This window comes from Hibiscus syriacus, unplaced genomic scaffold (assembly GCF_006381635.1).
Source record: "Hibiscus syriacus cultivar Baekdansim isolate YM2019G1 unplaced genomic scaffold, ASM638163v2 tig00004355_pilon, whole genome shotgun sequence".
NCBI classification, from domain to species: Eukaryota; Viridiplantae; Streptophyta; class Magnoliopsida; order Malvales; family Malvaceae; genus Hibiscus; species Hibiscus syriacus.
This window is the reverse complement of record NW_024062011.1, coordinates 724,027-740,380: the sequence shown is the minus strand read 5'-3', so window position 1 is coordinate 740,380 and position 16,354 is coordinate 724,027. Positions and strand designations below refer to the sequence as shown.

General features: G+C 34.5%; 1 protein-coding gene and 1 pseudogene across 1 annotated transcript; both read right to left on the bottom strand.

Annotated features, from left to right (window-relative positions):
• Window positions 1–4,220: 4,220 nt before the first annotated feature.
• On the bottom strand, window positions 4,221–6,842 carry LOC120193823 (protein YIPF1 homolog). Its single transcript, XM_039196257.1, has 6 exons — window positions 6,686–6,842; window positions 6,519–6,558; window positions 6,178–6,258; window positions 5,587–5,779; window positions 4,916–5,183; window positions 4,221–4,641 (listed from the first exon to the last, which is right to left on the bottom strand). Exons 1-6 carry the CDS (start codon window positions 6,740–6,742, stop codon window positions 4,435–4,437), a joined length of 846 nt encoding a protein of 281 aa, XP_039052188.1. The 5' UTR covers window positions 6,743–6,842; the 3' UTR covers window positions 4,221–4,434.
• A 1,914-nt stretch (window positions 6,843–8,756) lies between these two features.
• LOC120193300 overlaps window positions 8,757–16,354 on the bottom strand; it is a 33,324-nt pseudogene continuing 25,726 nt past the window's right edge.

The window sequence follows — 16,354 nt, the reverse complement described above, 5'->3', positions numbered from 1 at the left end:
TCATTTATAAACATCAACTCAAACCTCACTAAACAATCCCTGCCCGCCTGTTTCAATCACGAGACTTTGTTTAGCTTCCCTAGTTTTAAAGTAAACGATTGGATCATCAACGCATGCATTTCTTTTTGTATAAAATCTTCGAGTTAAGTGGTTATACTACGAGTCGAGTCGAATGAGAACTTTATATACAATTCGAGATATGATAATAAGAAAAAGAATCATAATGAGAGTTACGCATGGGATTACCATTCAGCAGAGAAGCTACTTGCTTGACTTTGTAGTGGTCTCAAACGGAAATTTTAATTTTTAATGGCTCAGTTGTTCTCAGCAGGTTCCAATATGCAGAGAAGAAGCACAGAAAGATAATCATATAGCATTGATTATTGTCACAAAGGACAAATCAGAAGTAAATTTTTCAAGCATAAGTCCGAAATCAGCGGGTCAAGTCTATATATATATATATATATATATATATATATATGATCTCCTACATTAATTGCCTTGTACAATAGTCCTGCATCTAGTACTTCATATACCTATCCTCATCACGTCCGGCAAATTTTAGATAATTTTAAATTAAAACTTATTAAATACATAAATATATGTTTATATCATATACTTTCGTTCGAATAATATTAACTGATGCTTTCATTCGGACATTGTTAAATTATCCAAAATCATGTGACGGAGTATATTTTGGTACTAATAGCTGGAGCGTAGAAAAGAACCAAATCCAAGTAGGACCAAAGCACAGACTAAATGAAAACAACATAAATATATCTTGTACAATATTTTGGGTAATAATTTCTATCATAAAAAGCAGCTACGTGCAAGGATTAGTGGGTTGCAACGTGTGATTTCGGAACATCGCTCCCATCAACTTGAAATGCTTGAAGATAATCTAGTAGTCGAGTATAATCGTTTATTGGAACAAGAGAATATTTATTGGGTGCAAAAATCGAGAGTTCAATGGATGCAACATAGTGATCATAATACCCATTTTTTTTCATTTTTCTATGATTGCACATCGAAGGAGAAATAAAATAGCTATGCTGCGAGACTCTAATAATGCATGGGTTAGTGATCCTTCATCCTTAAAACTCATGGTGCAAGATTATTTCAAGTATTTAATCAGCATTGATTTTAACCACCGAATGCCACTGCCAACGCTAAACTGTCCTACGATTCCTTTAGATGTTAGTCAAACGCTAATTGTGGAGATTAAGGAAGAGGAAGTGCATCGTGCGCTCTTTATGATGAAGTCTTGGAAGGTATCTGGTGATGATGGCGTTCACGCTGGGGTGTATCAGGAATTTTGGGGTACTTTTTGGGTCTCTGTCACTTCTTTAGTTGGCTCAGCTTTGAGAATTGATACATTTCCGGTCGAGTAATTGTCAAGCAATTTTGCCCAATAAGTAATGTATTGTTGCGTACAAGCTCATTACAAAAGTGCTTGTGAACATATTAGGACCTTTGTTGGTAGATTTGGTTACACCGTTTCAGGTGAGCTTTATACCAGGTCGTCAAGTTGCTGATAACATTTTCCTTGCTCAGGAGGTGATACACAAAGTCAAACGTTTCAAAGGGAAGAGTGGCTAGTAATTATTAAAATCGGCCTTGAAAAGGCATATGATAGGATCCATTGGGACTTTCTAAAAGAAACTCTTGAACAGTTTGGGATATTGAGCTGGGGTCGACCTCATTCTTTTTTGTGTTCAAAGTTATAAATTATCGGTGCTTTAGAAGGGAGAAAAGACAGAATTCTTCAATCCTTCTAGGGGTTTATGTCAATTGTCAAGGTGATCCAATGTCTCCATACCTTTTCGTCTTATGTATGGAGAGATTTGGTCATTTGATTGAAAATGAAGTTGACATTGGTACTTGGAAACCTATTAAGCTAGGGAGAGATGGACCTCAAATCTCTCATTTATTTTTTGCAATTGATTTATTCTTGTTTAGGAGGGTTAATAATTATTAGGCTCGTGTGTTTAGAAGAGAGTTAGATCAATTTTGTCTTGTTTCAAGTGCTAAGGTTAGCTACGAAAAGTCGAAGTTTTTCATATCTCCTCATGTTAAAACGGGTATTAGATGGAGTTTTGGCCAAATTCTTAACATGAGCTCATCTTCCGACTTGGGTAAAGTACCTTGGAGTGCCTTTGATCCATGGACGTGTCATAAATCTACCTAAAGAGAGATTGTTGTTAAAGTTAATTCGAGGTTAAGCGGTTGGAAAGCTAAAACGTTGAGTTTAGCGGGACGAACTACTCTTATTAGCTCGGTCACGTCCGCTACACCTACCTACACGATGCTAACGGCTCACTTGCCGACTAGTATTATTGAAGAGTTGATCAAGCCAATCGTAGATTTTTATGGGACGGTAGTGAAGGGAAACGTGCTCAACACTTAGTGGCTTGGGATGAAGTTTGTACGCCGAAATGAGTTGGAGGATTGAGACTCCGACAGATGAGAAAACACAACCATGTTCTTCTTCAAAAAACAGAATGGCGATTTTTATGTCAACCCAATAACTTATGGGTGAAAGCATTCAAATCCTTATATGGAGTTAATGGTGATCCACTCATGTATGCTCCGAATCAGTCCCATAATAAACCGTCATGGTCTCATACGTGGAGAGGTTTGGTGTATGGTCTCCAAGGCTTAGCTGATGGTATGATACGATGGATTGGTAATGGGGAATATATTTTATTTTGGAAGGATAATTGGTTGGGACAACCTATTTGTACGTTCCAAAATGTATCTACTACACTTTTGGAGGATTCAACAAAGGTTAGTGAATTTATAGTTGTTGATAAACTATGGGATTTGAATAAAATTTTTGTGCAACTTCCCATGGAGGTGGCAAGCAAAATAATGGGATACCCGATAGGCCGATACTGAAATTCTCTTCCATGCAAGATTCGTATTGCTGGAAATATTCTGCCAACGGAATTTCTATGACTCGATTAGCTTATATTGCGTTTATTTGTGAGGATAATAGATAGGTGAATGAGAACTTATCTTGGATGTGGAAGCTGCCTATCCCAGCTAGATGGAAAACCTTTGTTTGGTTAGTTTGGTGTGACAGATTAATTATCAACTCTCGGCTGGTTGCACCATATGTGGCTGTCCGGTGGAGAATTTAAGTCATGTTTAAGGGATTGCAACATGGCACGCACCATTTGGAGTTGTTGCCAGGGTTTTAAAAAACGGTCCGCGACCGCGATTTCGGCCGCGATATAGCGGTTTCGCTGCTGTCCGAGTTACCCGCGACGGCCGCAATAGCGTCTGCGACAGCCGCAATAGCGCCCGCGACGGCGGCAATCACGGTAAATCCGAAATAACCGAAAACGCGAGTCGTTGCATCTCCAACACCATGTAGGGAACTTTCTTTTCCCAAGATATTAGAAATTGGCTATTAGACAATCTTAATATTGCGAAGCACTCTCAGGAGTCGGTTTGGAGACTATGGACTGTGCGGTGCAAACGGATCTTTGAACCCGATGATAATGATTATGATGATATCAGACTTTGGCTCAATATTATCCCGACAACAAATGACATTTTGTTGGCTTATAAGGAACCTTCTCTGAAGCCAAATACTCACATTCAAGTGGCGTGGCCACCTCCTAAGAATGGCAAACTAAAATTGAATACAGATAGTGCAAGCCAAGGAAATCTGGGCATATCAGGTGCAGGTGGTATTCTAAGAAACACATTTAGCGAGTGAATTTTAGGGTTCTCGACAAACTTGGTTATCTGTTCGAGTGTGGTGGCTGAGCTTCATGCTATAAGAATTGAATTATCGATTGCATGGGAGTATGGTTATAGAGCAATTGAATGTGAGGTAGATGCTCGAGTGGTATTACAATTGATAGATGTTGGTGATGTTTATTGTGCTTTTCAAGTTAGAGTTAAGCTGGAGTTTGGTTCTTTTTTTTATTTCAATTTTGCATCCGAATGATTTTTTATTGTGTACTTGGATTTAACTTTTTATAAACTCACCAATTTTTAATTCATTAATCAACAAAGATTTGTCATAATAGCAACTCTTTCAATTCAGTTTTTTTATTCACCAACATTAGAATTTTAGTTTTTTTCTTTCACAGCACTAAAGGTTGAATAATGAACATTATTAAGTAAATTAACGCCCCATGTCATTAGATTAACCGCTAATTAATCTTAAATTAACGGGTGTTTAAGGTTTTCAAAAATGGTGAACAAAAAGCAATTACACAGTAAATGTCGATTGTATTTATATCTGACATAGCACAATACAAATGAATGAATACAAGATGTAACTCTTGATGAAGAATAGTTAAAGCCCAAAACCGTAGCAACTAGCAATTAAAAGCCAATGGACCAACATGCTCTCTTTTTTTTCTCTCTCCTGATCTACAACTAAAATGGGTTTGCTTCATCAAAGGAAGTATAATCTTAAACGGAAACAGTGAACAAATAGAGTTTGAGCACAACAGACAGAGCCAACTGCAACAGAAAGATGCCACTGACGATCAAGAACCATCTTTCTCCAGCTGAGTTAATATGAGCTTTTAGATTAAGTGCCACAAAAGTTGCTGACATGAACCCAGCTACACCCGCAATTACCCATCTGAAAATGTCCAACGGGAAAACCGATAGACACTGCAATCAAGTACAAGCAACAAGTTAAGCTTCACCTTAAAGAAATCTCCTAAAGTCCAGGTTCTAGCTTTAACAGCGAAATCTTCCACAAGAAAGTTTCAATGTACTTTTTTTTGGGTAGTTTCCGCAGCTTTTTCAATGTTTGAACTTTAAACGTTGGAAGCAAAGGGATCAACTTGGAAATTTAGAAATAAAATTCCAATGGAAGTTTATTGAAATCCAAAAACTAAAATGAGAGAGCCAAATGAACAATCTTATCATTCAGAGAACTTACCAGTGCGGGAATAAAGACAAACAGGGAATATCCATACAGACAAAAGAGCTGGACAAGGCCTGATGGTGCTGAAAAGTACTTGAGAATAACATACAAGGCAAGAGGAACCACAGTGACATAGCCATAGAACACACCAGCAGACCAAGTCACTAGATTTATGTCATAATCCCATTCCTTATTCTTGAGCTTGTGCGCCACGTAAGTCACAAAAGTTCCAATAGACGCTGCAACAAATATAAGAGTGGTGCATATCCAGAATGGTCCGTATCTGCACAACATTTAAATTTTCAATCATGCATGACCTTACTTATAGGAAGAGAGAAAGATGAGTGCAGAAGAGACACATATTTCCATCAGATGAACGTTGAGGATATCAGATTACAGTTACGGAGAGGCAAAATGATATTTTCTAAAGGAACGATTGCATTTCATGTCCAAGAATAATATTAGAACCACGATGCTAAAACCTGCTAATGATCGACTCTGTTTTCTCTTCATTTAGGTTTTTACATACCCACACTTGAAAGAAATGTTTCTAATCATGTGCAATATAAAAGAAACTTTTCAGTCTCGAGCTAAGATAATTTTCCATCCATCTATGTTAAATAATTATTCAATGCTTAGCACATTACTCCATTTAAACACAAATGATTTCCAGGGAAAAAACTCACAAATCCGGGTTGGAAGCCGTTTTCTCTGTAAATGTTCCTCTAAATGGAAAGAGTGACTCCTTAAGTCTATCTACAACATCTGAAGTGTCAACATCAAAGTATGGCTTGTATGCAACAACAGTGAATGTACGAAACCAGCCACCTCCCTGTGCTTCATCAGATCTAGATCCACCAGCAGGTTTTGAAAAAGTATCTGCCGCAACAGCAATGCAATCATTTGCCACCAACATAACACCGAACATTGTTCATGTGAAAAGCTAATTAAAATTTTCATTTGAACTACAAAGTAGCTAATATTACATTTAATTTATTTGATCTATTTACTTTTGCTCAACTATTTGTTTCATACATGGCAGCTATTTCAAACATGTCATCAGTGTCATGGATCATCTTCTTACGGTAATAACTTACTAGAACCAAATCTTAAATCACAAATGAATTTAGTATGCAAAAATGCTACTGAAAAACCGTGATTCCTAGATATATAGCGCCCCAGGATAAACAAACCAAAGCATAAGCACCATCACAAATTAGATCAACTGAAAATGAAAACAAAACAAAGGAATTTAAATAAAATATAATCAGAAATACCATCGGCATCACGAGGAGGTTGAGTTCCGCCAGAGATTTTCCCCTGTGCACCCGATGGAGGAAATGTTTCAAGGTTCGAATCTAAAAAATGAATCAAATTAATTAAAACTCAACCAAATCCACAAATTAAGTCCCTCGAAGCACCAAACAACATTTGTATTGACTTCAAAACTTCATCGTACATTAAATCATACATTCTATGCATTCATTTTAAACTCCAATTATACTAAACTTTCCTACTCTTTTCCAGCAATAAAAAAACTAAATACTACAAGGGAAAAAACAAGAATTTAAATTCAGATTAATATTTCTACAATTGAAAAGGGGGGAAAAGCCTTCACCTGTAAATTTAACGGCAATATGACCGGGATCTGAAACCGCCTGAGAAATTAAGGATTGGAAAACAATTAGCAAACTAGATCTGCTTAATTTAGCTTGAAAAGAAAGAATTAAAAGTCTATATTGAGAATAATAAGAGTAATGCGATAAATTATGAAATAGAACATACAGGAACAGATCCAGAAACTTTCTGATTATCAATGCTTGTATAACCTCCGGACATCATTTTTGCTTCTATTTTTCAAGCAGATCTCTCTCGCGCGTCTTGAAGTCCAAAGATTTTGTTTATTGATTTGTGGGATTTAAGACGGGAGTCCTAATATAATACTATAAATTTGAGTTACATTTTTATATTTTTAGGTAGAATGTCCTTTTTAGCTTCTTAACTTAATCCGATTAATCATTTTAGCCCTTAAACTTTTGTTGCGTTCCTTTTACCCTTTTGTTATGAAATTGACTCAAATGTCATGTTCGAGTTAATTCGAAGAAAAAAAGAATATAGTAAAACTATAAGGGTTAAAATGATTAAATTAGTAAAATTAAGGGGCCATAAAAATATATTTTGCTTACATTTTATTATATTTATTATTTTGGTACAATACATTTTATTGGAGTTATTTGTGTACTTATGTTTGGTTTGAATTAATTGTCATTATATTAAAATTATACATATTTAACAAAGTATTTTAATTTTTTTATATCAAATATTAATATATTATATTATCTTTTAGTCCTAATTATTTCAACTTATATACTTTAACTATATTTTTCAAATATAAATTTAGTTTATTGTTTCGTAGCATATCTCATATCAGTCCCCAATTATCATTTTATAGTTCACTTAAACTTATCCGGGTAAAAAGCCAATAGACTATTTTTCTAATTTTTGAAAAAATACGATTATCAAATTTCAACAAATTAAATTATAAGGATTAACTCCACAATTTACATAAAGCAAAAGGACTGAATTCTTAACCATTAAGGGATGAAAAGTCTATTAACACACAAAAGAGTATATTATACAAATGTATATAACTATGGAGTGTGTATTTCCATTGCATTCCCTCATTAGATCATATTTCATACTTTTTTTAATCTACGAGATTGTCTCAGAAAAGGCGGACTAATATACGGTTAATATACGGCGTTACCAGATATATTAAAAGATATTTGACAAATTTGGTTTAGCGCTATCGAAAATATCAAATAATAATAATGTAATAGGTGGAAATCATGAAGAAATATTAAAAAATTTGGCAACCGGCAAACTTAGCTTGTCGATTTGTGTCGATACTTTATAAAAATATATTGATTTATAACAATATAACAGGTAAAAAATGACAAAACCGGTCTATAAATAACAAAACAGGTAAAGCGCTATCGGATATATTGAAAGTGTCGATACTTTATAAAAATGTATCGATCCATAACAATATAACAGTTAAAAATATGACAAAATTGGTCTCGAAATGGTAAAACCGGTAGTAAAAAAGTGTGCTTGTGTGGTCATTTTTATTTCAGAATTTTCATTTTTTAATACAAAAAGTTAGATATTTTAAGCAAAACCCAGTAAGAAAAGAACAAAAACTTTACAGTAACAAAAGAATAACATTGGGAAACCCACCATGTTATCAGTTTCTCAAAGAACAAAAATCCAGAAACAGACATCTCTCAACGCAAACTTATGATATACTCTTATTATCTCCATAGGATAAAGTTAGGTCAGTTTTAGTTTTATTTTTTTTTTGTTAGGATTTTGTTTCATTGAAACTGTTGATTGAAGAACTCAAACTGGTGCATGCATAAGTGTCGATGCATTTATGAAAAGTATCGATCCAAAAAACATCGAAATTGATAATTATTATGTAACAGGCAAATTTACAATGTAACCGGTAAAAATATATTGGTTAATTAGCAAATAGGTTTACATAATGTATCGACACTCTTTAAATATGTGTAGGTACTTTTTTCCCAAAATGAAAGCACAACGAGGTGCACGCATAAAGTGTCGATATATTTAAAATTGTATCAATCCCAAAAACATCAAAACCGATAATTATAATGGAATAAGTAAATTTGCAATGTTATCGGTTTAAATATACCTGTTTAGTTAGAAAATATGCCAATATAAGCGCAACCTATTACATTATATAAGCGCTACCTAATATATTATTGTACTTGATAATATTTCCGGTTAAATGATATAACATAATCGATCTAAATTTTAAACGATCACTTATTTAATAGATCACGTCGTTTTTTAGGCGCCGCACAGCAAAAGTTCCTTGTGAGCAATAAAGACCTCCGGATGGAAGTATAAGAACCCAAGTGGTGGCTTTGATTTTCTCTTTGATCATCAGTAGGGATGGCAAACGGGTAGGTCGGGTGCGGATACATCCTCCCCTATCTTTATACCCACCTAATATTTTTAAATTCATCATCCGCCCACCACCCATGATGGGTAAAATTTTTCAAATTCACACCCGCCCACGCGGGTACATTCTCAAATCCATCCCCACACCCGCTACTCAATTGGAGACGTACCTAGCTAGACCCGCCTGACAACAGCCTTAAGTTATACATAAGTAACAAATATAAAACAAACACGTCCATTAAGAAGCATAATAAAATAAACAAAGGATTATCTGAGTTAAATGTTAACATAGATTTTAAAGTACATAAAACACCATAATAAAAGACATAATTAAAGCCTAGAAATATAAATGACAAACACATAATATTTTTGTTCTTTGGCATAACATTATCAAATTTCAGGCAATACTTGTGACATTTGTTACCTAGTATTACAATCAGCATTCTCTATTTCCTCCAATTGATAGCGCTCCAATTTAAATTCACTACTACTTACATATATAATAGAAGGTAAAACTAATATAAGTTAGTACCTTTAATATCATCCCAAAGTCAATACTGAGCACACATTAATGCTTCAATCCCACCTATATAAATTAGTCTCTAAAGTTATACCTAAATTCATAATAGTCTAAAATTTAATGTGTATTTAGTGGGCAGGCGGATGCGGGGTGGGTAAGGTCTCAAATCCATTACCCGCCCACTACCCGCGACGGGTACCACTTTCTAAATTTATACATGCCCACTACCTACTAAAGTTATATCCATCCCGTCCCAATTGAAGCGGCTACGGTACAAAATCTACGAAATTGTACCTGTTTGCCATCTCTAATCATCATAAGCAAAGCCGAGCTTAATACAGTCTTTGTGATCTGGGAATCTAATCCCTTGAAAAACCCGAGAATCCCTTCGCTTCTCCAAATAGCACCGATGACTCCTGGAACTGTTTTGCGAGAGTTTGGTCGAGGCCTTTTAGTTTTATTGTTGCCGTCGTCATCTGGATCTGCAGCTTGAATCATGACCTTACACCTGCATTGGGTTGGCATACACATCATTACTTCCACAGTTGAAAATGCAAGTATACTTCTATAACGCGACAATTCGAGAGAGCGGATATGCACCTGATTGCGGGATAAATTATAACAGTCGCGATACTCTTTGATATTGCGCCTAACAAGAAGGCAGTGAAGGCAGATAGAACTACAGGGGATGAACCATGGTCTGGTTTCTTTGTTTTTTGATCAAGTAGTCGTTGTTTCAGTTGATCGAAAACGGTATACTGCAGTTTAACGTATTTCTAGCCTTAGTTTCAATGAAAATAAATGAAAGATTTAAAGATGAAGATTGAAGGCTACAGTGTAGAAACCTGAATTGCCGGGTTGGAGGTCAGTAAAAGAGAGATGCTGAGGCCATCAAATGCATCACTCAAGGATCCTTCTGTGAGGGTCTTCCAGAGCCCTTTCGATTTCCCAAATCCACTTGTCTGCACCCTCGAGGTGGCTGTATCTAGGGGCTACAAAACAATAACCGGCCAAACTCCAAAATAAATTGCGCATGCTCCTGGATTATGCAATATCGTACTACATGATAAAGAAAGATACTTGTAACTGTAATGACACAACTTCGTTACCAGAGATAAGTCATACCCTTTGATTTGCTAAATTAATAAATTTCATTCTAATGCTCAATGACATAAAACATTTCATCTTCTATTCGTTTCAACATTTTCCTTGAAAATAATAAAAAAAGAGCTCAATTTTACTTCTTTTTTTATATGGGATTGTATCAAGAAAGGCGGGTTAATATACGGCTAATATGCGGCAGTACCGGATACATTAAAATGTATTTAATAAATTCGGTTTAGCGGTACCTATTATGTTGACAACTAATAATGTTTTAGGTAGAAAATATGAAAAACTATTAAAAAAATTTAGTAACCGGTAAACTTTGGTTATCGGTAAGTATCTATCCTTTTTATAAAAGTGTCTATACTTTTAACATATCAAGTAAATTTTACCGGTTTTGTCATAATGAATATGGTTTTGTCATATTTTTACCTGTTATATTGTAAAGTATCTATCCTTTTTATAAAAGTGTCCATACTTATTTCACTGTGAAAATATATTTATTATTATCTTTGGTTAATATTGTTAAATTTAAATTCTAAATAATATTTTATAAAATATCAAAATAATCAAATAATTTTTTTGTGTAAATGAAATTATTAAATTAATATTGTAGGTGGAAAACATAAAACACTATTAAAAAAAAATTGAAACATAAATTACATAACTTTAAAAAAAGTATATATCATTTTTATAAAAGTGTTCATACTTATAAAAGTAGGTCTAAGTCATGAAGAAATATTAAAACATTGTGCTACCGGTTCGTGTCGATCCAAATTAAAAATGTGTCGATCCAAAACGATATAACAGGTAAAACTATGACAAAACCGGTATAGAAATGATAAAACCGGTAAAGCGCTACCAGATACATTTAAAGTGTCGGTACTTTAATATAAAGATCGACACTTCGTGAATTTAAAAGAGAAGCAGTTTTAAATCCTATAAAGTGTCGATACTTTTAAAAAATGTATCGATCCAAAACGATATACCAGGTAAAAATATGATAAAATCAGTATCAAAATGATAAAACCGGTAAAACGTTACCGAATATATTAAAAGTGTCGATACTTTATATAAGGATCGACACTTTGTGAATTTAAAAGAGAAATAGTTTTAGCGCCTATAATGTGTCGATACTTTAAAAAAATATATCGATCCACAACGATATAACAGGTAAAAATATGATAAAACCGGTATCAAAATGATAAAACCGGTAAAATGATACCGGATATATTGAAAGTGTCGATACTTTCGTAAGTACGTGTAATAAATTATCGACACTTTCAAAGAAATAGGTAATTATCCTTTCGAAAGTATCGACACCTGACATAAAAGTATCGACACTTTTGTATTTGTATCGATTAAATATAAATAACATATCCGATGAAAATATAAGCTAAATATCCTCTGAAAATAGATAGAACGGACGAGTTTTTGAAATCGAAGCGTAATTGTTGTTGCATTTCAGAAGGCGTTTCTAAAGCGAAGTTTGTTTGTTTGTTGCTGCAGTCGAATCGAAAAGTATGTTGTCGAAACCCTAATTTTTTATTATTACAGTAATCGCGATAGGGTTTTTATGTGTTGTTTGGGGTTTTGGAGTAAAGAAGCATTTGGGACCGATTGCAGGTAGAAAGTGATATTCAAGGAAAAATATAAATGTCGATACTTTTATTAAATATTATAGGTAGAAAATGATATTATAGGTTGTATAAATGTGCCGACACATTTTGGTGTGGCCATTCAAATTCTTTTGAAGAAAACCGTTTACCACAAGAGTAGTTATCTATATTGTATATTGAATAAAGTGTATGTAACAAAATAATTTGATTTGCGTAAACTGATATATGAAGGAAAAATGGAGTCAATGGGTTGGAAAATTGTTGGTGGAGCAGATGACTTTGAAATTGAGGCCGAGACTCGAAAGCAACCAAAGGGTGGATATGTACTTCTAGTAAGTATCAATGTCTTTTTGTTATTATTGTTGAAATGGTAATTGGATTAAAGTATCGATAAACTTTAAATTGATTACAAATTTTAAATGTTGACAGTATGGCCGAATGCAAAAGGATGAAGGAAGATGGCACACAGAGCGGTTCGGTATGTAAAATGAAATTGACATTGAGTAGTATTTAGTGTTAATGTATTGATTAAGAAACGTTTATGTTTTATATTAGGGGACAAAAGATGTGAGGTCCAAATGGAATTCAATGAGTGATGCTGAAAAGGAACCTTACATCACACAGTCAAGGAATGATAGTAAAGAATACAAAGAACGGAGGAAAGCACATGAAAATAAGGTATTCATTAAACTTGTAAATACATTGATACAAAATATATAAGAACTATAACATTATATATTGTTAAAAAATGTAGGAAGTGTCGACAAGATGCAGCATTAAAAGGGTGAATTTATTAATTAAACACCTTAAGGAGAAGGGTCAGTTGAATGTGCTGGGAGAAATAGGGTTTGGATCGTTGGTAGGAGTAAGGGATCGACCTATTCGGAGGGAATTGTGTCGATCCTTGATGGCGCAATTTGATGTCAGACAATGTATTGCTAAATATGGTGATTTTTCATTTCCTCTCGGGATCCCATGTGCTGCAGCCGTATTGGGGGTAGAAAATGAAGGCAAAAGTGTTGTAGAAGTATGCAAGAGTAAGGACTGGAAAGCACTTGCCTCCAAATATGGTTTGAAGCATAAGGTGACATATTCTGAAATTGAAGAGGAAATAAAAAATGGATCTTACGTTGGGGATGAGCTGAAGGCCAGAGTTCTATTATACCTTGTCGGTATCTTTCTTTGTCCAACGGGTAATACGTCAACGAACAAAGAACATATGAAGCTCATTTGTGATGAAGGCTTGAAGGGTGAATTCAATTGGGCTGAATATATCCATTCGAGATTGATTGAATCAATAATCACCTTTAAAAAGGGCAGCCAGAGATACCTCAAAGGGTGCATAGCAATCTTAGAGGTAAATGAGTTGAAGAACTTTTTTGTGTTTTTATATAAAAATATAAATTTTATTATAAATGCAGGTTGCACTGTTCGATTTTTGGTCGGGCTGTGAGGCAGTGCCGGCTTATGAAAGAACCGGAGTGGCATGCATCCGTGCATGGGGGAAGGAAGAGGTGGTTAGAGTGATGGTGAAGTTGAAGTTGGATAGAGCGAAGAAGCAAGAAAGGGTAATAAATGTAATTAAATAATATTAAGAATATAATCAATGTCTTAATATTGTAATTTAATTTTGAAGGTTATTGGCAAGGATGTAGATGAGGCAGTGGAGGCAGAGGAGAAGAAAGGAGGGATGGTTGTATTAGGGGATGACGGTGAGTGGGACGACGGTGAGGGAAACATAATAACTTCGATATTTTGATGTCTGAATTGGCTGATATCAAAAAAATCCAATTTGAAATCATGCAAAGACAATCAAGAGTCGAAGAGAAACTTGAGAGAGTCGAAGATACACTTGAGAGGCATAAGGGGGTAGTGGAAGGAAAAATAGATGGAGTAGTGAAAGAAGTAGAGGTGTTGAGGGGTGAAGTGGTGAAAGAAGTTGGGGTGTTAAGGGGTGATATTAAGATGGTGACGGGTGAAAAATTTGAGGGAGTGGTGAAGGAGGTTGTGGAATTGAGGAGTGAACTTGCGGGGGTGAAGGGGGTGGTTGATAAATACTTGGATGAAGGAGATCAATTGAAGGGTGAAATAAAAGAGATGAAGAGCTATGTAGAAAAAAAATACGATGAACTGAAAAAATATGAAGAAGAAAAGAGGGAGGAGGAAGAAGAAGAGATGGAAGAAATGAGGAGGAAGGAAGTCGATGTCATTTATACACCGGAGAGTGTTATAGCAGCATATTTGGATTCGGAATGTCCTGCACCCCAGAAGAAGAAGCAGAAGGTAAGTTGAATAAAAGAAAACTTAATTTGATTTTTATTATGTTGTTGTGACAAAAATTTGTATGCAAAATTGTAGGTTGAAAAAGCGGATATTCCAAGCGGAATTGATGACATCGAAGCTGCAATTTGTGATTATTTATGGAATAGCGAGTTAGAATCGGAGTAAGTGAAATATATTACTTTGTGAGTTATATTTAAATATTTCATGACAACATATTAATCCTAATGATTCATACAGATATTCTGTAATATCAATGGGAAATCAATTCGCTAGTGTATACGACGTTGCAACGTTGAAGCCTACGGAATGGGTTGGCGGTATGGTAAGTAGAAAGTAGAAAATGTTAAAACTTATTGAATATGTTTTGATTGTGTAATTAATTTTGTTAGGTTATTGATTTGCTCGCCTGGACAGTATGCTACAATTCTCAGAAGTCACTCCGGAGGATTGGCTACCTTCCATACCACTTAGCGGTGAGTTAAATTAATAAATGGAGATAAGTAGTGTTATAGACGGTAAATTAATAATGTTTGTTGCGTAATTGCAACAGCAGGCGTTGGATGCCAACAGCAAAGAAAGTGTTGAGGGTATTGCTAGCTTCTGGGGTCCCATACTGAATAACTATGTGAAATTCACCGACTGTGAGAAGGTAAGACACCATACCAATTGCAAATGATGTTTTCGGATATAGAATGTTGAATTTTGTCAAATTGGGTGTGAAATTTGTTGCAGATCATGATCACAATAAACTACCATAATTCACATTGGTATCTGTTGGTGTTGGATATGGTAGATCGTGTTGCAACAATATATGATAGTATGTTTACAACTGAAGCAACTAAACAGAGAGTGAAGGATGCTAAGAGATTGGTATGTATGTATGTATGAAAGGACATTATGTAAATTATAATGCATAATTTTTTTGGTGCATAACTTCTTCTATTTTAATGCAGATTAAAATATTAGATTCTTATAATAAGAAACGCATTTGGGTTGAATCCTGTGGATCTCTAGGAAAGTATCCCTTGAAAATTTTCAAATTTGTGGAGCATAAGAAGAATAAGCAATTGAATGGGTATGAGATGTTATCACAAATAGAAAGCTTAATTTATGCAGTATTCATCATAATTGGCATGTGTGGTTTTCAAATTTTGTAACAGACATGATTGCGGCATGTATGTGATGATGTGGATGGAATCGATCGGTTCTACAGGGGCAACTGGTGATTTTGTAAGTGGATAGAAAAATTCGTTTGTGGTAAAATTGTTAAAAGTCGTAGATTGAATGCTGTAGTTGACAATACTTAACGTTCTGACAATTTGAATATAGGTTGTTGGAGACTGGGATCGATCGCGAATATTAAACGATCTCGTAAGCCACAATCAAAATGAACGAAGACAGGAGATAACAAAAACTGCCATATTACATAAGAATAACAAAATGATGCAATGATGTAAATGTAGGGTTAATTTTGTATAAGATTTATAATTTTGTATACGATTTATATTTTTGTATGTGAATATAATTATGAATGAGATGAGAAAAGTTAGCAGTATGTTGTTGTACATGTTTCTTATACATATTAAGGGTTATGTTGATACTTTGAAGTAAAAGGCAAATTTACAATATGGCCAACAGGGTGCAACCATAAAGTGTCGAACCATATATAAAAAGTGTCGATCCCAAAAACATCGAAACCCAAAAGTATAATGTAATATGTAATTTTTCAATCTAACCGGTACAAGTATACCGGTTTTATGAGAGAATATGTCTAAATAATGTGTCGACACTTTTTTAGTTTGTGTCGATATTTTTGGTCCAGAATGAATGGAAAACAGGGTGCAACCATAAAGTGTCGATCCATATATAAAAAGTGTCGATCCCAAAAACATCGAAACCCAAAAGTATAATGTAATATGTAATTTTTCAATCTAACCG

What these genes read in the sequence shown, in the direction of transcription:
- LOC120193823 (XM_039196257.1), bottom strand. Translation starts at nt 6,742, where the DNA reads ATGATGTCCGGAGGTTATACAAGCATTGATAATCAGAAAGTTTCTGGA. An exon ending in AAGTTTCTGGATCTGTTCCT is followed by an intron (nt 6,559 to 6,685) that starts GTATGTTCTATT and finishes TTAATTTCTCAG; the next exon opens with GCGGTTTCAGATCCCGGTCA. An exon ending in TATTGCCGTTAAATTTACAG is followed by an intron (nt 6,259 to 6,518) that starts GTGAAGGCTTTT and finishes TTCATTTTTTAG; the next exon opens with ATTCGAACCTTGAAACATTT.